Here is a 22,396-nt window from a genome sequence, read left to right on the forward strand (position 1 = left end):
TCACTGCAAGCCAAACTACTGTATTGGTTAAGCTGCACAAGGTAAACTCAGCACACTCAGTGCTCCCACTCCTGCCTGTGCACAGACCAAGGCCCTGTGAGGCTCAACAACAAGCCCCAATTTCACTTAACTCATCTGAGTACTAATTGTTCAACAACTCCCAGCAAAGCTTTGGCATTAATAAGATTAAAGGTATTTCCACTCAATTCTGTTTCCACAAACTGGTTTGAAAGAGCTGAATGTTTATTCTGATGTAGGATGAAAGTGAGTTGGAAGCCTGTGATGTTTAAAACAGACATTTCCTCACTCCAGTGAGCAGAGACATAAAATTCACTATCAAACAGTTCCCAATTTCTTCACTAATGACAGCTCAGGATTAATTTCTGATCTGCCTGTTGTACACTCAACTATAAATGTATTGCCCTGCTCACCTGTTCTGCAATTTCCATTTATTTTTATATTTCATTTGAAAATTAATGTCTTTTAGTTATTCTGAATTTACTTTTCCCTTCCCATTCTATTCCAAACCCTTTAGAAAATGAAATGCTGTGCTCCTTTAAGGATGGTTCTTACCTTGAGGTTAAGAACCATGGCCAGCTCCAAACACAATATATAACATTACTTCAAAACATATAACCAAAATAAAATTGAGATTATACAGGATTCAGTTAAAGAGTATTACAAAAGTTACTTCTGAATGTCACTTTAAATTTTAAACCAGCAACATTTCTTCAAGGTTTTCACAAATCAGTGTTTTGTTATGCCACCATCCAAAGATGTTATCCCTGTGAAACCTTCCCATGTAAAGATGCACTGTGATGCACATTCACCTCTGATTTTCTTCCCTCTCAGCTGGAGTCAGCATCTTCTTCTGCTTCAAGTGTTCTATGACAGCATTCTGCTTCATAACCACCTGTAGGATGATACAGAATCCAAAACAAAAGATGAAAACTTTAGCCAGTGTTTCATAGTGTTACTGGGAGAACAAGTGACAAAATAAAGCTGATGTTATCAGGGGAGCTGTGCTCCTTTAAAACAATTATTTAAAAATTGGAAAAGAAATTGAAAATGACCACCCCCCCATTTCAGAGTAGGGTATTTGCTTATGTCAAGTTTAAACCCAGGGTCTAAATGTCAACTGACTGTATTTCTTTAGTGATTGGTTGTTTTATTTTAAAAATGGTGAGTGCCTAATACATGGGTTTTTTCTTTGTTTTAAGCCCTGCAGCCACCCAACAGCTTTACATTTCAGATACCTCCTTGGAACCTCAGTTGTCAGGTAATGAAAGCACTGCAGGTGTGTTCTGCCCATCAGCTCTCCTGGCCATGACCTGCCTTCCCTGAACTGACAATAAAGATGGATTGTCCCAGCAGGCAGTGGTGAGTTGAACTGAGGTGACAGAGGAATGTAAACATGGTACAAGTGACTTGATGTGCTGAATTAACTTAGAATATTTAATTAAATGGCCAAAAGCAATCCTGCACTAACTGTGCAAGAATCAAATTAACTGCCTATCAAATGTATTAACATTGTTAACAAGAACAGGCATTTAAAACAAGCTTTGTTTCATTCATTAAGGTTTAATTTCCTTCTATTAGCTTTACCTGTTTCTGGATAATGTCACTTTGATTAGAAGCCTGAAGGGTGTGCTCATGTCTAATTTCTACCTGCTGCTGCTTTTTCTTCTGTTGCTGCTCCCTGAGCTGTTGGACTCTGCAGCTGCTCCTGAGCACAGCTGTGTGCCCTGTCCCCACCCTCTGAGCCTGGTGAGCCTGCACTGGGCTGCTGTGCTGGGTGTGAGTGGGTACCTGCAGCCTCCTGAGCTGGGGCACTGCCTGGCACCTGAGCAGCTGCAGCTGGGACAGAACCCACACTGTCCCCACCCTCTGAGTGGGTACCTGCAGCCTCCTGAGCTGGGGCACAGTGCCTGGCACCTGAGTAGGCTGCAGCTGGGACAGAGCTGGCCCTCGCTGCTGGAGCAGAGGCACTGCCAGCTGAAGGTGCAGCTGGGGCCGAGCTGGGGCTTGCACAGGGACCTGAGTGAAACTCTGCAGGGTGGGGACTGAGGTGTGCCCCTGGGGCTGCGGGTGCTGCGGCTGGGCAGGGTGGTGTGTGCAGGCAGGGGGTGGCACTGGGGCAGGCAGGGGTGTGCACCTGAGCTGCTGGTGGCTGTGCCTGCCCCTGGGGCTGTGTGTGCTGTGGCTGGGCAGGGCAGTGTGTGTGGGCAGGGGGGGCACCAGGGCAGGGGTGGGCACCTGAGCTGCTGGCAACTGTGCCTGGCCGGGGGCAGCCCCATGGGCTGTGGCTGTGGCTGTGGCTGTGCCTGGCTGGGGGCAGCCCCGTGGGCTGTGGCTGTGCCTGGCTGGGGGCAGCCCCGTGGGCTGTGGCTGTGCCTGGCCGGGGGCAGCCCTGTGGGCTGTGGCTGTGCCTGGCCGGGGGCAGCCCCGTGGGCTGTGGCTGTGCCTGGCCGGGGGCAGCCCCGTGGGCTGTGGCTGTGCCTGGCCGGGGGCAGCCCCGTGGGCTGTGGCTGTGCCTGGCCGGGGGGCAGCCCCGTGGGCTGTGGCTGTGCCTGGCAGGGGGCAGCCCCATGGGCTGTGGCTGTGGCTGTGCCTGGCCGGGGGCAGCCCTGTGGGCTGTGGCTGTGCCTGGCTGGGGGGCAGCCCTGTGGGCTGTGGCTGTGCCTGGCAGGGGGCAGCCCCATGGGCTGTGGCTGTGGCTCACCTGAGCTGGCGGCTGTGCCAGGCCGGGGGGCACTGCGGTCTGTGGCTGTGTCGGGCAGGGCGGGGACAGCCCCGCGAGCTGCGGTGGAGCCTGTGCTGGGCACGGCGTGTCGGGAGCCAGCGCGGGGTCGGCGGCAGGAGCGGGTGCCTCGGGCTGGCTCGGGGCCTCGGGCAGCACAGCCTGGCTCTGCGGCTGCCCCGGCACTGCTGGCACTGCTGAGGCTGCCGGCACCTGCTTCTGCTCCCTAGCACCTGCCAACAGGGAGACCAACACTCCGTTAGCTTCAAACGCCACCTCCGAGAGGCTGACCAGTTCAAACCTTGCAGAACCAGTGCAAAGCCCTGTGCAGAAATTCAACAGGCTGCAATACACTGCCAGCAAATGCACTGTAACAACTGCCAACAAAGGTACTGGAACAACAGACCCCCTCCAACAGTGTGACACCCCCCTGCGGATGGAAGCACAGCTGTCTGTGCTGAGCACAACATGGCTTACCCGAGGTGGAAGGAGAAGCGGTGGTGGTGGTGGTGGTTGTGCTGGCTGTTGTAGCAGCTGCTGGCAGGGGGGTGAAAAGGAACCTCTGGATGGTACCATTGGGCATAGCTGCCTGCATTAGCTGCTGTCCTGGGCCAGGTATCACAGTCACACCCTGAGGGATTAGTTGTAATTGACCAGTAGTTTGACCTTGTCCCTGAATTACCACAGTTAAGCCTTGGCTCCCACCCTAAAAAAAAAGTTAATATCAATGTATTAGTGATATAATTCTTAGACAGACTTTGCTGAAAATCAGAACAATTAGGGGTTTGGATTTCAGAATTCACTATTTTTACCACCAACCATATTCCTACAATCTCAAACTGGCACCTGAGATCATGACATACTAAAATACACTTTCAGCAATTCTGTCATCAACAGAGGCCTGGGTTGGAGTTAGCAACACATTTTGTGAACCCACAGAAGAGAGTAAGATCCCTACAAAAATTCTTCTGACTCTTTGCTGTAGACTCATAGAATGGTTTGGGTTGGAAGGACCTTAAAGATCATCCCATCCCACCCCTGCCATGGGCAGGGACACCTCCCACCAGCCCAGGTTGCTCCAAGCCCTGTCCAACCTGGCCTTGGACACTTCCAAGGATGGGGCACCCACAGCTTTGGGCAATCTGTGCCAGGGCCTGCCCACCCTCACAGGGAGGAATTGCTTCCAAATATCTGATCTAAACCTCCCCTCCCTTGGCTCCAAGTCTTGCTTCACATAAAAAAATCTTACATGGCAACAAGCAGCCTGTACATCACTATCATTCATGTGTATTATTTATAATTTAAAGAAAAGGTATTGTGATAACTCAATGAAGTCTATTTTTACCCTATGCTTGACTGTAAACTTATTTTTTCCTGATCTCAGCAGGAACTGCAAGAACCTTTTCCTCCTTCACTTCCAGATACTGTAATTTTTCCTCTGAGACTCTGAGTAACAAGAATAGAAACTAAATCTTCACACAAAATCAAAAGACAAGGAACAAACATTATGATGTGAAGGTCTACGAAATTGGCCATACAGAATAATGATGTCCCTTACTGCTGGTAAAGACTTTTTTCCCTACTGCTAAACAATCCTGCTGCCAGCTGCCTTACTGAGGAATCCAACAGGAAGCAACCGTGAAAACTTTACAGACACTATTTAAGCTTCTTTGAGTCTGTAAAACTCTGCCAATGGTCATTCTAAATAAATTTAAGAGCAGATGCACCACCGTGGTGAATACAAAATGGTTTGAGGGGTGTTTGCAGAGGCCCCCAGCAGGGCTGGCAGTGCCTTACCTGTCCCTGTGTGAGCTGTGTGAGCTGGGCCATGGTGAGCTTCACCTGCCCCTGCTGCGGGCGCGGGGGCTGCGGGGGCTGCGCGGGCACCGCGGCGGGGGCAGCCCCGGGGCTGGGGGCAGCTTTCTGCCCAGCACTGGGAGAGGCTGTGCTGGTGCTGGACACTGCTGTGGAGACAGGCTGCCCCCGGATTATCTGAGTCACCACCTGCTGGGTCTGACCTGCAAGAGAGGAGCTGGGGGTCAGGAACGTGTTTCCAGCACTCTGACCACGAGCACAACGAAGTGCCAGGCACAGCTTGCAGTGGGGTGTGATGGGGATCAGACAGGTGATCAAACACTGCAGCTGGCACACCAGCTTGCTCCACAGACCATTTGTCTGGGTGATTGACTGAAAAATGTCTGCAAAAGGTCTACTATTTTAATTAAATTTGCACAGATATGGAGCACTTCAAACACTTAGCTTGTCTTTAAGAAAAAACAGCAAAAAAGAGGCTTTCTCAATGCACAATTACTCTAAAGGTTTACAGGTTTTGTTTTCCCAAATGAATGGACTTATTTTGAGTAAGTACTGCATTTCCCAGTGTCAGTGATGAACCACACTGACAAAGCCTGCACCCAACACCTTGAAAAGTTAGAAGGGTCATTAGTTAAAAGTCAAGCATCAAAATGAGGGAGCTTTGCATTGGGACACAGTGACACCGAAGGGAAAGAACCCACGGATCTGACACTGAAATTGAGATAGTAAAGTGAACGTACTGGCAGGAAGGATACCTTGTTGCACCACCACAGGAGCTCGGATGATGGTCTTGCCGAGGGCAGCCTGCTGGAGCGGAGTCCGGATCACCGTCATCCCCGGGCGCAGCGGAGGCCCCGGCACCACCTGTGGGCACAGGGGAACTCAGGAAAAGCTGTTTGTAATGTATGTTTTGGGGGTTGATTTTTTTTAATACAGTAAGAAATTATAAGATTAAAGCTAATCCAGTATTTTTTCACTCAAGCTCAATTGATTTTTCCATCTGGAGAGAATTGTTGTACCTCCTTAGAAAAAAACACTAGAAAGGGACTAGACAGAACTTTTAATGTTTCCCAATAACTTAAAATCTAGGCACCCACATTTCTTTGCACTAAATAGTCAGAAAAACATCTTACCTGTGAAGTGCTTGTTGTTCCTAATGTCCCTGTGGTGTTTGGCCTAATGGTAACAGTTGCTGTCCTTGGCTGGAATGAAGTAAAGGTTTGACTTGCACCTGTAGTTGATGGAATGATACCCAATACCTTTTGCTGAACTTGAACCACACCTAATTAAAGAAAAATTGAGAATTCATTAATGACATCATGGCCAGCAAAAGAAGCAAATGCATCTCCAGGGTGGCACTTAGAACTCAGTCTCCAGGTTTCTAGAACACCTCTGAGCCTTTCAACATTTCTTGGAGAGACTTTGTCACATTGTGAAAAGAAGCAGCATGACACTTTGCCAATAGTCCAACTACATTTTAAGTTAAGAAACAGGTATTTTAGAAAAGATTAAGCAAAGTGTGAATCTTCCCAAAGGTCAGTTTGATGGTAACTGCAAAGAAATCCTTGCACTGACAGGGTGCCACAAATTACTGTTATACAACCATTAAAAGCTGTAATTGATTAATTTCAAATGCAGGAGACCAGTTTAAACACCTGTCACCGACAAGCTTGTGGGGCTGAGGAAAACAGGCAATTCTTCTCTCAGTACAAAACCAGCAGCCTTCAGGCTTTGCTCAGATGTAAAATATAATGGAGACAGAGAACTGAGTTTTCTGTTCAATATACACACACATCTCCAAGTATTTAGTCCTCTCCTGGAGGCAAGAACCAAAAACACTCATCTTAGTCTGGATCCCAACTCCTGCTCATCAGTGAAGAGCAGCTGTAGGCATTAATAACTAAAAACAGCAGATTTTTTAACAAAGAAAGTTGATTTGTTGATTTAGATAACAAAGAAAAAAAGCATGCTTCATTCCAGTGTTTAAAATAAAGCCCTAAATTCACACTAGGAAATGCAGAATAATTCACAGGCAAAAAACCTTGCAGTTTTCCCCCTACAGACACAAATAGCAACACGGGGTGGGGAGGGAACAAGCTCTAGAAACTCGTCATCACCTCTATCATCTTTCCCCCTTCAAGTCACACTTTACTCCACTGGTAAAATAGTGTCAGTGGAGCATTAATGAGCAAGCTGGCACACAGTTGGCATTCAGTTCCCTTTCCCTACCTCCTTGAGTTGATGGCACATTGACGGCAACAATCTTGCTGTTTGCAGGGAGTGGCAGCTTAGTTATCACTTTCCCTGCCATCGTTACTGGGCTGCCTGAGAGCTGGAAGGTCTGCCCTGTGCTGGCAATGCTTGTGGCTGAGCTGGCAGCTGTGCTAGTGGCTAGTGAGGCACACAGAACAGGCAGGTTTAGAGCAGAACAATTAGTCAGTGAAATGACTGTTTTTGTCAAGTATGAAACAGCAAACTACAGGATGGGTTTTGCTTTTTCTTTTTGTGTTCGAATGGGTCATGCTTTCTCTGGTAAAGAGTCTCTTGGAAACAGTATGGTACACCACAGAATGATTTCATTAATGATTACTACAACAACTGTCAGAAATTAATGAGACAGGTCAGAAGTAAAGACTTCCTAGCAAGTTAAAACTAGACAGGTATCATCTCAGAAATGTCCTTTTGGCATAGCAAGAGAGTTAAGAGCACAGATAACCAGATGTAATAATGCTGTGCATTCTGGAGATGCATGTAGGATGTGAAGTCTACAGATGTGATGTCCACAGGATGAACTCCAGCATGTTCTCCCCGTGCCAAATGGCTCCTTACCTGTTGAAGCCTGGCCTTGTTTAACCCACGTGGCAAAAGTCTGATGGAAGTTCTTGTTCTGTTGGAATGTGACTGTAGCTGGAGAGCCCACTTTGGTGGTCAGCACGACCTTGGTTCCCGTGGGCACTGGGCCTGCCAGGGGGCCCACCACGACCTTCTGAGGGGTGGACACGGTGGTGGCAGTGCTGCTGGACGTGGTGGCCACAGGGCCCACCGCCCCTGCCGGGACCTGCTTCTGCTGCTCCAGCCGCTTCTGTGGGGCAGGGGGACACAGAGGGACCATCAGCACCTGTACACGGTGCAACACCAGCACTGTCTCTGCCCAGCATGGAACATAAAGGACTCTGGGAGGGGTTTAGTTCAAGTTGAAGAGGATTGATTGATGAACAGGCTCCCCCTCCTGCAGAACTAAACTCTGCTCAGGACACAGCCAGAAACTTTCCTGTACAACAACTTGAAAATCCTTGGCTTAAGTTCATTTAACCCTGAGATCAGCTCAGTTGGTTAAAAATTTGGTTGTAATAATGCCAAGGTCATGGGTTCAATCCCCTGTGTGGGCCACTGACTTGAGAGTTGGGACTCGATGATCCTTGGGGGTCCCTTCCAGCTCAGAATAGTCTGGGATTCTGTGATTTCACTCCAGATTTATTTAACACCCCTCCAATATATTAGTCTCAGAATAAAGAAAGGTTAAAAATTTTGAAAAATATCATTTATATTTGGCTTTGACCATGTGCATTCATCTATGTCAGAAAGAGGTACATCTTTATCAACACAGTTTACTATTTACATTCTTAAATTTAGAGCTTCCTGCACTGGGATCCTGCCAGTTACAGAAAAAAAGGGATTGTATCATTCTACTTCACCATTAAGAATGCAATTTAAAAATATATTGTTTGAAATGTGAATCCAGTTTGCAGCCTGCTTAAGGAAATGAGGTTAAAACCCCCTTACCTTACCCATAGACCTTCTGAGCTGTAACTGTTGAGAAGGTACTTTTAATTTAGAGAGCCCCTTTGTGAAGGGATGGCATCAGAAGCTCTTCTGAAATTTCAACTAATCTAATATTTTCCCCTGTGTTACTGGAATTCTCTCTGTACTTATTTATTTAAATTCCAGTGGCTGGTTAGCAGTGCAGTAATGCCCACAAATCTGAAACAATCATTCACTGTAATTTAATTTCTTCAGGGAGGATGAAATGGAAAGGAGTAAGTTGGAAAACAGTTCATAATGTATGTGAAATACCAACATGGTGTTGGGTTCCCCAATTTTAATTGCATGCATTTATATAAAAATACATATACATATCTACACATATTTAAATAAAATTAACAAGAGGCTTCATTCAGCCAACTTAAAATAGAATAAAAATCAAAATACTCCATTTGACTGATGCATGAAATGCAGCTGTATTCCTGAGCCACCTGTATTCCAGGACAGCTTTCCATTACACACTGATGACCTTACCTGGAGATTTGGTGCTTCTCAGCCTTCTTTAAAACAGAAAAAAACTAAACCTTTTCCAAGTGTTACAAATTAGGCAATTAAAAAAAAAAGGCAATCCAAACCAAAGCTTTGCCTTAACCCTGTTTCAAAATAACAGATGTACACAATGGGAGCAGCACTGTTTGATGTTAGTTTAGTTTTCTCTATGTGAAAAATGGTGCAAGGTTAAGAATAAAGTTCATTCCCCACTGGAATGCATGTGGTGAGCAGTTGCTGACAGGTGGGACAACCAGCAGCTCCCCACCTGCTGGGCAGCCAAACGTTGGTGTTTTAGCTGAGCCTCCAACTGGGCCTTGAATTCCTCTGCCTTCTTCTGTTCACTAACCTTAGCCTGTTGTTCAACTGCCTGTGCCTTTTCCTTCTCCACCCTGCCAAAGACACAACCAAGAGTGAGTTACAGCAGCACAGACAATCCAACCATCACACTGGATTCTGGTTTATCCAGTTTAATTGCTCTTATAAGAACAACTGTCAAGACTGAAGAGCGTTGGAAAATTGGTCATGGCTTTAAAATTGGCTTTTATAATTGCACCTGAGACTGCAAACAACCAATGTGATACCATTAATTTAAAATTATTCTTTCCAAGAGACTCAACAAGGTTGTTCCAACTCTAAGCACTAAATACCGAAATTATCTTACAACTTGAATATTCTCAGGCTGAATTTACCTTTACTTTACTTGTACACATTAATTTTCCTTGGATTATAGAAGCATTTAATACATTCTGTGTGTAAAAATTCATGCTAACAGCACCTAATGCCTTTCCATGCATTACAGTAAAAACCTTTTAGCATAAACAGAGACTAGTTCCTAAGCATGGTAAAATCAATGTAATATTAGTTCTAACAAATCTGTAGCATCTGCATAAACTCCTTTTGGTACCAGCAAACAGTTGGGCTTTACAACTTCAAGCCTGACTATCAAAAGGCACAGTAACAACACAACACAGATGTGCTTTTACTGACCACAGAGACCAAGTTTGTGTCCTCCAGTGGGAACTCGGATTTAACAATCCCACCCGTTACACCCGCTGTGTTTAAAGGCTCACTTGAGTTCATTTACCTTTCAGCAAATGCCCTGATCTCCCACAGCTCCAGCTCCTCCTCTGCCACCCACGTTTCCATTATCACAGGGCCTGTTTGCTTGGGTGTTTCTGGCCTTTTTGGCCTGAGGGCACTTGATCGCAGTCCCTTCCTCTGCGGTGTTGGGGTTTCTTTGGAGAACAGTCAAAACACACACATTAAGCTCAACCACAAAACTAAACTGAAGTGTAACCCCAGCTTAGTGTCTGTGTCAGTCCCATTTGATGAACGGGGAAGGCTTTCCAGCTTCAGATAAATCACAGCCCTTTGTTAAATGCATCACTTGTTTCCCAGATGTGAATGAATAGCTGTATTTGCTCCCCTGATGGTCTGAATTAACATAAAGATCCAGTTACCTTAATTTCTGTAGGAGATAACAGAGAGGGGAAAAATGTCTGAGCAAACATACCTTTAGGAGCCTCTGGTACACCAATGGGACAAATAATTTTTCTTATACAGTACTCTGACCGGATTCCATACGGACCAACATCTCTCCTCTTGATTATTTCTGTTGTTGTAATCTCAGTTTCAGTTGTTTCTACAACAGATTAGTCCCAGTACATTAATAAGAGCAACAAATAAAGCTAAGTCTCCAATCTACAAAATACACTCAAGGCAAAGACACAGCAACCCGTAAGAACTGTTGACTAAAATAATTCAAATGCCACAACTGACATCGAGCACTTACAGAAATACTCAATATTAACAGCAAGAGCTTCTGCATTAACAAACACAGAAATTTAAAGAAATAATACCTGTCCTGGTGGTCCCTCCCCCAGGAGGAGCTTTTGCTGCCATATCATCCCACTTGAGACATGCCCACAGCAACCTCAACATCAGGCTCACCCCAGCCAAGGACTTGACTGTTTGAAGTCGGTACCTTCAAGACAGAGTATGAATCACACCTTAAAATCAAGATGCATTGAAAAATACCCACCCAAACCAATGGGACAAGAGTTTTCCATTCTGCTTTTACTGAACAATACAGAAAATTATTGAGTAATAAAATGTGCATGCTTTGGGCACAGATGTGTATCACTTGTATTTTAAAATTCAATTAATTTCCTCACACCCTGAACTTTTCCTCAACAATGTGAAGTCTGTACCTCCAAGTGATCCCAAAAGTTGGTCTTGGGGATGGATATGGCCAGATATCCAAGGCAGGCTTTGCATTGTAATTGAAATAGGGAACCTCTCTGATCCCTCCTCTCCTGGCCAGCTTCTTTAAGTCATCATTGGGTAAAACAAATATACTTTTTTTACTGCTTTTGGTAACAAATTTTCTGTAAGATGGTAAGGCAGTTCCAGAACGAGATTTTTTGGGTCTTGCAAACTTCATTAACTTGACTTTGTCTTTTGTGGAATATTCTTTGCTGACAGTCATGGAAGTCACCAAAGTGCCTTCTGGGGTGGTGAGGGAGTCGGTGACAGTTGTTGTAACCACTGTCTTGCTGTGCTCCTGCACAGAAATGACATCAGTGTTGCTGTCTGTGGCTGGAGTGGTGAGCTTGGTCACAGTGGTGGTGGTGGTGACAGTGGATATGGCACAGTTTTCTGTGGATGAAACCACTGTGGTGTTCTCCTCGCTGGCAGCTCCAGTCTCTGCCACCTTAAGCACCGTCTTGGATTCCGTGGACACGGTCGAAGTTGTGGTTGTCACCTCAGTAATAACAGTCTTGACTTTGCTTTCTCCATTGATATTTTCCATTTTGCATGTCTGTACACCATTCTGGTCAGCAAAGTGACTACTCAAGGTGGATTCCTCACATGAGGCTGCAGGAGATGGAACTTTCCCCTCCTCAGTGGGTTCAGTTTCCATGGATTCTGTCTCACTGCTCAGGCTTTTATCTTTACAGACAGTCTTTGTTGGTGGGGAAGCAGAGCCAGCACTGGCAGATCCCTCAGGAGAAAGCTGGTTTTGTCCAGCCTTCTGCACATACTTGGGAACTTCACCTGCTGGCTGAAGACTCTCTCCAGACTCAGACCTGGGTGAACTCTGCAGACAGGACTTGGAGTCCACGTTCTTTTTGTCCTTTGTGTCCTCTACCACGATGTCACCATTCATGAAGGGTTTTACTGCAGATTCCTTAAAAGTCAAGGGTTTTATTTCATGTTCTGGAAGGGACTTATTAATATTATTAACTTTTGGTTCAATATCCCCTGCCCTGGCTTCACAGGTGTCTTTCACTGAGCAGTCAGCATTTGATAACCCTTTAATGGCACTGTCTTTTCCATTCATCTGAAATGACGACTTCTCTTTTCCTACATCTGTCTCAGTTTCTTCATCTTTATTATTCCTTTTGTCAGTATTTACATTTGTCTGATCAAGGTATTTGTTTACAGTGCTTGTCTCCACCTTCAGTTCCTGACCTTTCTTCTGACCATTAGCCTCTGTTAGTTTAGAGCTCAGTGAATCCTCATTAACATCCACCCCATCCATGTGTTCCAGAGTTTGACTTTCAAAGTTTCTTTCAGAACTCAACCCTGTTTTAAGTGGTTCCAGATCTTTACTAGCAGATTTTTGGTGAAATTTAATTTTCTTTTCAGATTTACTTTCAGTCTTTACAGGAGCAATTTCTTCCTCCATTTCACTTTCTTGAGAGGACGATGTTTCCTCATGGCTTTTTGTGATACAATTGTTTTCTGGATCTTTGCTCTGCTGTTCAGAATCTGACTCTGGTCTTTCAGGAGTGGCCACAGGATCCCTTCGACAGCCACTTTCAGGCACCACTGGCCCCAAGTTCTCGAGCTCTCGTTGAGATACTCTGGTCATAGGTAGTTTTTGTTTCAAAGATTTTTCATCTGTGTCTGAAACATCCCATTTGACTCTGCCTCCTGTGCTGGTTTGTTTCAAACCATCCACTAAAGAACTCTCAGGCTCTCCAAGAGCCTCCTGTCCTTGACACTTAGCAGCCATGGGTTCAGGGCTGTTCTCTTTCCCATCATTGTGAATGGAGCTTTCTCCTTCAGAGGAGTGAGGTGAGCCTTCACCCAGGAGCTGCCCCTCTCCTTTGCTTGTCAAAGGCTCATCCTCCTCACCAGTTTTGGTTGAGGAGATGCTGCTGATGGGCAGAGAGTCACGTTCTGCATCCTCAGCTTGGCTCTTCCCTGACACACAGGGCTGACCTTGGGCGGAGATGTCACCCTGGGTGCCCTCCCTGCCCCTCCTGAGTGGCTGCTCTGGGTGTCCCTGGGGGCTCCCAGCCCCTGTGCCCCCCGCTCTCCCAGCAGCCTCCAGCCTCAGCCTCTCCAGGCGCTGCTTCTCCTCCAGGGTGAACTGCCTGATGCGCCGCTCCAGCAGCCCGTCCAGCTTGGAGGACTTCACCTTCCTTTTGTAGCAAGTCCTTAAGTGAAAGCCCTCGCTGACATTGATGATATCCAGCTTGCAGGGGCCGTCCTCGTCCTTCAGGGAGGATTCACTTTTCACATCATCTACATCCATGGGCTCTTCCTTGATGACTTTGTCATTCTCACCATCGATTTCTTTTTCCACTGTGAAGAAGAAGCAACTGAATCACTGAGTGCCCCAACAATGAATACCACACTATAATTCTGCATTCAGTACTAAGAAATAAATGGAACTTTTAGCATATGAACAGATTTCAAGGAAAAAGAACAGAACTTTCAGACACTACTAGAATGATAATAACCATTTACCTGAGACATTTTAATGCCTTGACAGAACCTGTCACACAGTTTCTCAATGGTTATTTCTGAGGTTCTGTGCTTTTACTCATGCAGTGGGAATGAACAGGTAGTTTTACAACAGCATAAGATTATCACCTGTGTCTTTTGCATGGTCTAAGTTTTCAGAAATTGTATCAACTTCTGCTTTTTCTTCACACAACTTTTCCTCTTTCACTTTCTCCAGGGTTTCTGAACCATCTGCCTTGTCTTTTGCCTGCACATCTCGGGGCTCCCTCGCTCTGTCCTTCTCTGTTTTCACCTTCGTTGGCCCTTTTCGTTTATCCAAGTTGCATTTCTCATCTTCACTCTTTGCTATTAACAAATTAAATTATTTCAATTATTCAGAATATTTTTGGTACCCTGCCACATTTTAGTGTTAGTTTAACTCTTGAATCATTTGTACATGAGCAGTGAAATTCAGAAAGAGAATTCAGTTATGTGGTAACACCACAGGTTAAATTTAGTGCAATATTTAATATATACATATACATATGTGTGTGTGTGTATATATATATGTATATACACATACACACACTCCCCCCAATACTTTAGGTGTCACTTTTTGGTTTTTATTATCTACATCATTTTGATCTACCTCTAATTTAGACAAGGCTATATGTTATATACAAATCTATACAAATACTACACAGAACTTCATAACTGCAACAATTTAATGGAGCTAAAAAATGCCTGTGACAACTGAACGTGTCACACTGACAGAGATTTGTAGATATCCATGAAAGCTTCCCTGGAACATTATTCCTGAAGTCTGCACGAGAAATACCACACAGAAACAATACACTGTAATTAAAAATTGTGTAAGCAATGCCAACACTTACTTGATAGCAATTTCCTGTAATTTGCATTAGTATTTCCTGGCAGTTTGGGCATAAACCTGTGGACGTGGGTTTTACTAATCCAGCTCCAGCCACCATAGCCTGTTACTCTGTATTCCTCTCCTTTTTGCTTCCAAACCTGTCCACAGTTTTAAAACAGTAGCATTAATGATACTATTTGCTGCATTGTTAATGTTTACATTTAAAAACCAAAGATGATTAAAGAAACCCCAAACCAAAATCTTTAACTTACAGACTTTTTAAGTGTATTTGTGAAATAATGTACTATCTAAAATTAAAGATATATCTGCTGATAATTGAGTCTATCATAGTAACATCTAAAAACCTTATTTATTTAATGTCATAGTGAGAATCTATTTACCTAAAAGCTGAAAGATGACATCAGTTTTTGAATAAACTTACAACAAAGAACCACTCCAGCAAAAGGAGTAGGAGACTATAAAGAGGTTTTTATAGCAGACCCCATCTTATTATACAAGTGCCAAGTACAGGGAGCTGGGCTGGTTTTTTGGGAAGAGGGAGTGGGAAGGGGAGCAGAGCACTGGGCAGGGACAGACCTACAGACAGGACTCCCAGAAGCACCTGAGCCCTCCCAGTGGGACAGGCTGCACGTGGCACACAAACACCTGTCACTTCAGGCAGTGCCACCAAGAGCATCACACAGACCAAAGTCAGGCCAAGATGAGGTGGATGAATCCAAGTGCAGGGAGTAGCACAAGGACATTACCATTGGAAGTTTAAATAAAACCAGAAAAGAGTCAGAAACCACCAATTTCTGTATTTTCTCTGTTCTTCCCACAACAGAAAGGCTCACCTGGTGTTTGACAGGAAATGTGTACTTCACCCACGTGGCTTGCTGCATGGTTTCTTCTTCCTCTTGTTTCCTCTCCTTTTTTTTCACTTTCTCCTTCTCTTCTCTCTCTATTGCTGTCATTCTGCGCAATCTAACCCACAGATTTAAGTGCTTCTAAGTACAAGATCTTGTAAGCAAATTAAGAAGTCAACAGCACAGACTACCCCTTTGAATACAATAAATACCTGAAGTTCAGAGGAATGCCCAGTATCAGGTTTTTTGTATTATTGCAACTTTTTAGGGCTGTTGCAGTGAGGCCAACAGAGCTGCCTGAACCTGTCTGTAACTTCAGACACATCTATTTGCTGCTCCCATGGCACAATGAGAGACAAAACCAGACTCCACTGACCTGAGTGTTGAAATCTGCTCTTCCACTCTCCCAAAGTTTTAGCACTTTGAGACTCTGGCTCAGATAAAACAAACAGGAGCAACGACTATAAAATCCTGTCATGCCTTTGAGAAAAAACACTTCAGGTGCTGAATGCCTGACTCAATTGAAATATAATTCTTACAGGCTTAGAGGAACTGGTAATTGTAAACCAAAGTAAGTTCTCATAGTCAAAACCACTTTGATATTTATCAGTTTTACCTGGTGTGGCCCAGGGATTCCCTCCAGATGGGCAGCATGACAACTGGTTTAATTGCACACTCCAATATAGCCAGTGCTAGTGCAAATTCTCGGGGTTTGCTGCACATCTGAACAGCCTTAATCCAGTTAGACCTGAAGTGGGAAACAGGGAGCAACCTGAGGCACACACATGCACTGACACCTGTACTATGTCAAGAGGTTCAAGGGGAGGATAAAGACTCCCAGATTTTAATATTTGGCTCACATTTACAATCCTTTCAGCCACCCATCACAAACACACATTATCTTATATTTTAACACACCAAAGCACTCATCTGAAAACACAAAGACCATTGCTCAATAACACTGTTAGCAAAAACACAAGTAAAACAAGACTGCATATTTCCATGTCTTAATTTACCTGTGGGAAGCCCAGTTAGGGTGAAGGAAGGATGCTGGGATATTGTTTTCCAGCTGGATAATAGTGAGCCTCAAGGTGGAAATGGTGAGAACTTTGGACCCGTGCACAGACCCGTTCCACTTGAACTCTCCAGCTGGAGTCAGGCAGAACTTATGGGAGAGGTGTCTCCTCTTGTCGTGGTCCTCCCTGTGCTGGTGCTTGTTCAGTGCAAAGGAGTTGGTGGCATATTGGTTGTGATAAACACGGTACTTCCCCTCCTGCCCCAGCTTGAAATAGTTGTTCATATTTGCTTTAATCACAACGTCCTTCTTCGTGCTCACTCGGGACACCTCACCTTGAGAGTTGACCACCAGAACCTTGGGAGAGAAAGAGGGAGTTTAAACATGCACACTTCAGTGTCCAATGCTTCCATTTATTTATTCATTTATGATTTAGGCTTCAATTGTCTATGGATACAAGAACAAAAATGCCCTGCCTCAGTCTGTGGAAGCAAATAACTGTTTAGCAATACACTAATCCATGTCCTTCATCACTGTACAGAGTTAAGACATTCCCAGGATCAATCTTAACATCAAAAAAGCACTCTCCAGGCTCCCCAGTCCAAACAGGAACATGTTTTTCTGCTCTGCATTATGCCTGTGGAGGGAGCTTTGGGAAAACAGCCTCACTAACCTCAGGCTTTCTGTGAATCCCCCCTTGGTACTTCAAACAATTCAGACATGAGCAAAGCAAACAATTATCTTGGCATGGATAAAGTCACTGGTCCAATTTGTTTGTCAATAAATACACTAAATGCTTTCTTTGGAAAATCAGTTAACAAAAAATAAAATTAATACACCAAACAACATGCAACCAACTGCACCCAACTGCCAACAGTCAAACACTTCCTTCCTGGATAAACTGGGCTAGTTAAACAACCAGAAACAAAACAAAGCACCAAAACCCCAACAAACAACCCACAGTCACACAGAACATTTATACCAGTGCATTGGGTCCCTGGCATATCACTCTGTGGAGAGCAACCAAGACAGCACAGGCAAAGGCCAGGGAGGAAAAAACCTTCCTGTGACATTCCAATTTCCCCAGTTGGAAATTCATTATTCCTGCTTTTCATGTGCCTGCACTGCCTGCCAAAATCACTTCTTTATTTCTAAATAAAATTTATTACAGCTTAAATAAATTGGCATTTCTCTAGAACATTTTTTGTACTCCTTTGAGCCTTCCAAGATGTGCACAAACCTCTCTGGGCTCTTTATATAACTTGTTTGCTTCCTGTGCTGCAGCAGCAACCTGCTGGTTTTTCATCTGGCTCAGTTTGCTGTCAGGATTCCTCAGCCTGGTGAGCATCCGTGTGGAGCCTCCTGTGCCTCTCCCTGCTCCTGGAGAATCACTCCTTTCCCCATTAGACTTCTCTCCTGCCCAGGGGGAAAAAAAGGCTTTTAACACAGAGTTATAAACTGGGAGTTTTCTGTTCACGTACAGAAGTTACAAGAGGGAAAAGTTTAGCGAAAAATTGGAGACCTCTAATAATTATTATTGTTATTAATTTATGATTACCTATGTCCTCTGAGGCCTGGGAAGCCCCCTCTGCATTGTCAGCATCCTCCAGGCTCCTGAAGGAGTCGTTCTGCTCACTGCCACTGCTGTTCTCAGCCTCGGGCTGGGCAGGGGCAGCACAGCCACTGCTGCTGGGGATCATCTGGCCAGTTTCTTCTACAAAAGAACAACTGCATTTTTAGCTTTTTTTCTTTTTCTTTCAAATGGATCAGTGCAATTTTTTGAAAGTTTAAAGTTTGCACCAAAAGAAGTCAGAAGAACATGTTTTGCAGGACTGGAGGGAAACACTGATAAAATATTCCTTCCCTTCAGAGCACTGTATCCCTGGAAGTGGGTTTTGTTCTGTTTCAAGCAGTTTCAACTTCTACAGCTCTGAAGAACTGAAATTCATACTTGTATTTAAAATACATTCATATTTCACCCAAGACAATTTTTTGCTATAAATCCAGCCAGAGAAATCTCTCTGCTGAGGCTTTGCTTTGCATTTAGAATACAGATTTCATGAAATCTGGTCTTCCTGCAGCTTCTATGATTTCCCTCTTTGGGTTTCCTTGTCCTTTACTTGTCTCTCAAAGCACACACACCTCTCACATGCCCTTGTTTCCCCCCAAGTCTTTGACTGTCTCTTCTTCAGCACATGAATTCTGAGGAACCCCAGAGATTCCAGTTCAATTGGCACCTCTGAAAGTATCAGCTCACATCAAATATCAGCCCCTTCCTCACAGTCTGATGGGTCTTATGAAGGTATAATAAATAATGATGAATACATAAGAGAATCTTTAAAATAAAGTACAAACCCCTAAGTGTGTCTGAAACAAAATTACTGGATGTGTAACTTTTCAACTAAACTTCCATTTAATAACTTTATGAGAACAGGCAAAAATATTTGGCCAAGTATCTAAAATATATGGGGACAATTTCTGTACTAAATAAGAGTATTAAGAGGTTCACAGCTCACAGATTAATCCTAATTTTCATTCTGTCCTCCCGTGAAGAAAGTTTATACAAGGTTTGGATGCAGTGACTTTCACAAGTCCAAGAACTACACTCTGTATCTGCAGGACAAACTGTTTCTGTAGGAGGGAAAACATTTACCACCACTTTGTAAAACAGGACACGCTGAGTGTGGACACAGCACAGGCTGGAGGATGTTCAGACTTTTAAGAACTGAAAACAAAATACTCATCATTTTAACACTAATCAGTTGTTTTGAACAACATTTGGTTAACTGGCAAATACAGAATATAACTCTAAATGTAATACAAAATAATTCTTGAATGGTGCACTGATAATTTAAGTTATATTTAATCAAGTGCCATTTATTCCAAAATTAAAAGTTTGGTTAATTTTTTTAAATTAAATAGTATATATGATGACTTCTGAATCACTGACATGGCAGAACAAAACACATTAAGATCCAAGGGCTTATTCTGTTTAAAATCCCTGCCATGACAATTGCAACCTTGGAGGAAAATGCTTTGTTAGCAACTCATACAGTAAATGAGAGGTTAAAATAATACACAAGCCAGCAGCAAATCAGAACTTGAAACAAACTTTAGAGGATGCTAACAATCATCATGGACCACCATGGAAAAATAAAATACAAGAAATAGAGAACAAAAAGCTCAGCCACAGTCATACTGGGAGGCATGGAAACAAATGCTCATGTCCCAGAGGGTCTCAAGCACCAGTTGGAAGAAAAGTAACTTTGAAATGTTAATAATGACAACGCAGCAGTAAAGGATGGCACTGCAGGCAAACAGCATGAGTGATGCACACTGGGAATGGTTTTAGTGGACAAATCAGAGAGAAAAACAGATTGCCCAAATTCCAGAGGCCTTGGTAACAGTGCCTGCTGTACCTGAGAGCTGCAGGGGGGGCTCTGGTGCCACCTTCTTCTCTGCCACGTTCTTGCTATCGGGGGGTTCTGACTGACACCCCACGCTCTTCCCTTCAGGGCAACTACTGTCTCCTGCAGAGGGATTTGTGGTGTTGTCATCACTTGGTGTCACAGAGTTACTTTTATCCCCAACGACTGTGGCCTCTACAGTAAAATGCACAACAAAACTTTAGGGATATTCTTTATTATGCCTCAGGATGTCATTTGGCATCACCCACAGAAAGCAACTTCAGCACCTTGTTTGGTTGATAGTGCTGAAAAATATTGAGCTTTTTCCTTTCCTTTCCTTTTTCCCCCTTTGCTATGAGATAATGTTGACTGAGAATCAAAGAACAAACCAACTGTGATGAGGAAAAAGTTGAAAAGGATGTAATATGGCTTACTATAAACCTGGTGATCCCAACCTGAAAGTGCCTCCTGTGCCTCAAGGCAGGGGATCTACAAGCTGCACAGAAGCAGGAAAATTGGTGAAATTACTTAGCTAGAAAAACAGCTACAATGCACAAGCACAAAGGAACTGACAAATACCACCTATTACAGAAATATCTTAGAGAACCATACAAAAAAAAAGTATCACATTAACACTTAAAGAAATGTGAGGCTCTTCACTAAAGATTCACTTCACTTAAATGCAGCTGTTAAAGCACAGTCAGAGTTTTTTACCTTCTGTTTTCTCCTTTTCCACATCTTGCTCATTGTGTGTTTCCTCAGTTTTATCTTGGTCTCCAGAGTCTTCCTTGTCTCTCTCAGCATCTGTCTGGTCATTATCAACATCACTTTTGGCCTTTTCTCCTTCCTCATCTCCTGTGTTTTTATCTTCCACTATTTCTCCTTTTCTTGCTCTGATAATGTCCAAAATTTCATCTACAATAGAAAGTGTGTTGTCATCACTAAACAACCACCCACCTGCAGAGCACAATAACATGACACACACCTGCTTGAGTCAAAGTGCAGCATTTATTCCCATGAAACAAAACCCTCTCACCATTTGCTGCAGAAAGGAAAGACTTGTTGTTGCCCCTTGCTTTGTTGGTCAGGTCCTCTGTCACATCCATGTGCCGATGCACCTCCTCTCGCAGCTCCTCCAGGGTTTTGCATAGATCAGCTTCCCAGTAATCCTTGTCCAGGCACTCAATCAGCTCTGCCAGCTGGATCTTTGTGCTGTAGTACCAGATCTTCTTATCCTTCTCACTTTCTGAATCTTCCTCTCTGTAGGAGTATTAAAGAAAATATTAATTTTAAAATATCTGGATAAATGTCAAAAATGACTCTCAGTCTGCTTTCTGCAGAGAACTATCAAATGGCAATACCTGAGTGTGAACAAACAAATCACCTGTGGACACTTGTATTTAATACTCAACATTCCTTCCTTGTTTCCCTCTCTCTCTTCATCCCTCAGTTCTCCTGACAATTTCCTTGGGAAAGCTTCTGAAGAGTCTCCTCAAAACTGGTTTGTCCAACCTGACAACAAGGTTTATTCTCATTATATTTACTCTTACTGTAACCAGTAATTTACTACTAAGTCTCAAACAATTTGCAGTGAGAGCTGGTGTGGGTCCAGAGTCCCTGATGGGTGGTGTTTGTGCCTGCATATTTGGGAAGGAGCACAGTTAGCCAATCCAAAGGGGAGAATGCCACATCCATGAATTATTTTATACTGGCCTCTCTGTAACATCCACCTGTGAAGCACCAGTAGGGAAGAAGAGCCACAACACAACCCTTTGAAAAGATCCTGGGATTTCCACTGTTTAGTCTGGGTCACTCCACGAGCCCAGCTGGACTGCTGGAGGCCCACAGTGCCCAAAGCACCTCAGCAGCTCCACCAGAGCCAAGGGAGCTCCAGAAACACCCCAGCGAGTGCAGGGAGGACACTCTGAATTGCAGCTTGGCTTGTTCCACCCTGTGGAGCAGCAGCAGCAGCTCCAGGCTGGCCATGAGCCCAACCACTCCTTCCCACAGCACATCCCAGAGCTCCCAACACGAGTGGGTGGCACTGATGGACCCCCTGGCCTCCTCCACCTGCAGCACCTGAGGCTCCTGGCCAGCCCTAATCCAAAGTGTCCACAGGAATGGAAAGCTGATGGCAGCTCCAGAGACTGATCCGTGGGAGGTTTGGTGCAGGTTCCTCTCTCCTGGCTTATACATTAAAGATGGTAAAAATTGGCCTCAGGGATTCAGAAAGACAAACAACCCCAAGGCAACTTCCACAGTGTATTCCTGAAACAACTCATACCTGCAGCCCAGCCAGAATCCCACTGAAATAAGGTGGTTATGAAGCTAATAATGGCAACAGTGCTTCAAATTCAACTACTAACTTGTCACAACCATTATTACAAAACAGACTTTTGGTTTGGATGATAAAACCTGTTTTATTGCAAAGAGATTCTCTCATAAAGGCCTTTGCTCATGAAAAGCAACCAGTGCTGCTGCACCCATTCATTCCTGTGAACTGCCAACATTCCATCAGTTTTAGCCACACCAACCTGTGACACTTGACACGTTTGCTCAGAAAACAGCTCATTTCAGCAAGACCTTCCACATACAACACACCAAAAAGCTGAACACTGGCAATCATTTGAC

General features: G+C 44.3%; 1 protein-coding gene across 9 annotated transcripts in view; it reads right to left on the reverse strand.

Moving 5' to 3' along the window:
• The window catches only part of BPTF (bromodomain PHD finger transcription factor), a 51,962-nt gene that overhangs the window by 11,012 nt on the left and 18,554 nt on the right, over positions 1–22,396 (reverse strand). For 2 of the 9 annotated variants that reach the window (XM_071573702.1, XM_071573697.1), the window contains exons 3-25: positions 20,802–21,025; positions 20,480–20,680; positions 19,778–19,960; positions 17,917–18,072; positions 17,599–17,774; positions 16,360–16,715; positions 15,960–16,091; positions 15,332–15,461; positions 14,500–14,635; positions 13,757–13,972; positions 11,080–13,465; positions 10,729–10,853; positions 10,383–10,511; positions 9,954–10,104; positions 9,135–9,258; positions 7,385–7,637; positions 6,785–6,946; positions 5,689–5,837; positions 5,296–5,419; positions 4,538–4,758; positions 3,218–3,446; positions 2,723–2,973; positions 831–913 (exon numbers count right to left, since the gene is read on the reverse strand). In XM_071573702.1, the coding sequence (XP_071429803.1) occupies positions 831–913; positions 2,723–2,973; positions 3,218–3,446; positions 4,538–4,758; positions 5,296–5,419; positions 5,689–5,837; positions 6,785–6,946; positions 7,385–7,637; positions 9,135–9,258; positions 9,954–10,104; positions 10,383–10,511; positions 10,729–10,853; positions 11,080–13,465; positions 13,757–13,972; positions 14,500–14,635; positions 15,332–15,461; positions 15,960–16,091; positions 16,360–16,715; positions 17,599–17,774; positions 17,917–18,072; positions 19,778–19,960; positions 20,480–20,680; positions 20,802–21,025 (6,297 nt within the window). The remainder of the gene's footprint in view (positions 1–830; positions 914–2,722; positions 2,974–3,217; positions 3,447–4,537; positions 4,759–5,295; positions 5,420–5,688; positions 5,838–6,784; positions 6,947–7,384; positions 7,638–9,134; positions 9,259–9,953; positions 10,105–10,382; positions 10,512–10,728; positions 10,854–11,079; positions 13,466–13,756; positions 13,973–14,499; positions 14,636–15,331; positions 15,462–15,959; positions 16,092–16,359; positions 16,716–17,598; positions 17,775–17,916; positions 18,073–19,777; positions 19,961–20,479; positions 20,681–20,801; positions 21,026–22,396) is intronic. The other 7 variants (XM_071573705.1, XM_071573704.1, XM_071573699.1 and 4 more) reach the window with 6 other exon arrangements.

The sequence above is a fragment of the Pithys albifrons genome, chromosome 19 (genome assembly GCF_047495875.1).
Source record: "Pithys albifrons albifrons isolate INPA30051 chromosome 19, PitAlb_v1, whole genome shotgun sequence".
Taxonomy (NCBI): Eukaryota; Metazoa; Chordata; class Aves; order Passeriformes; family Thamnophilidae; genus Pithys; species Pithys albifrons.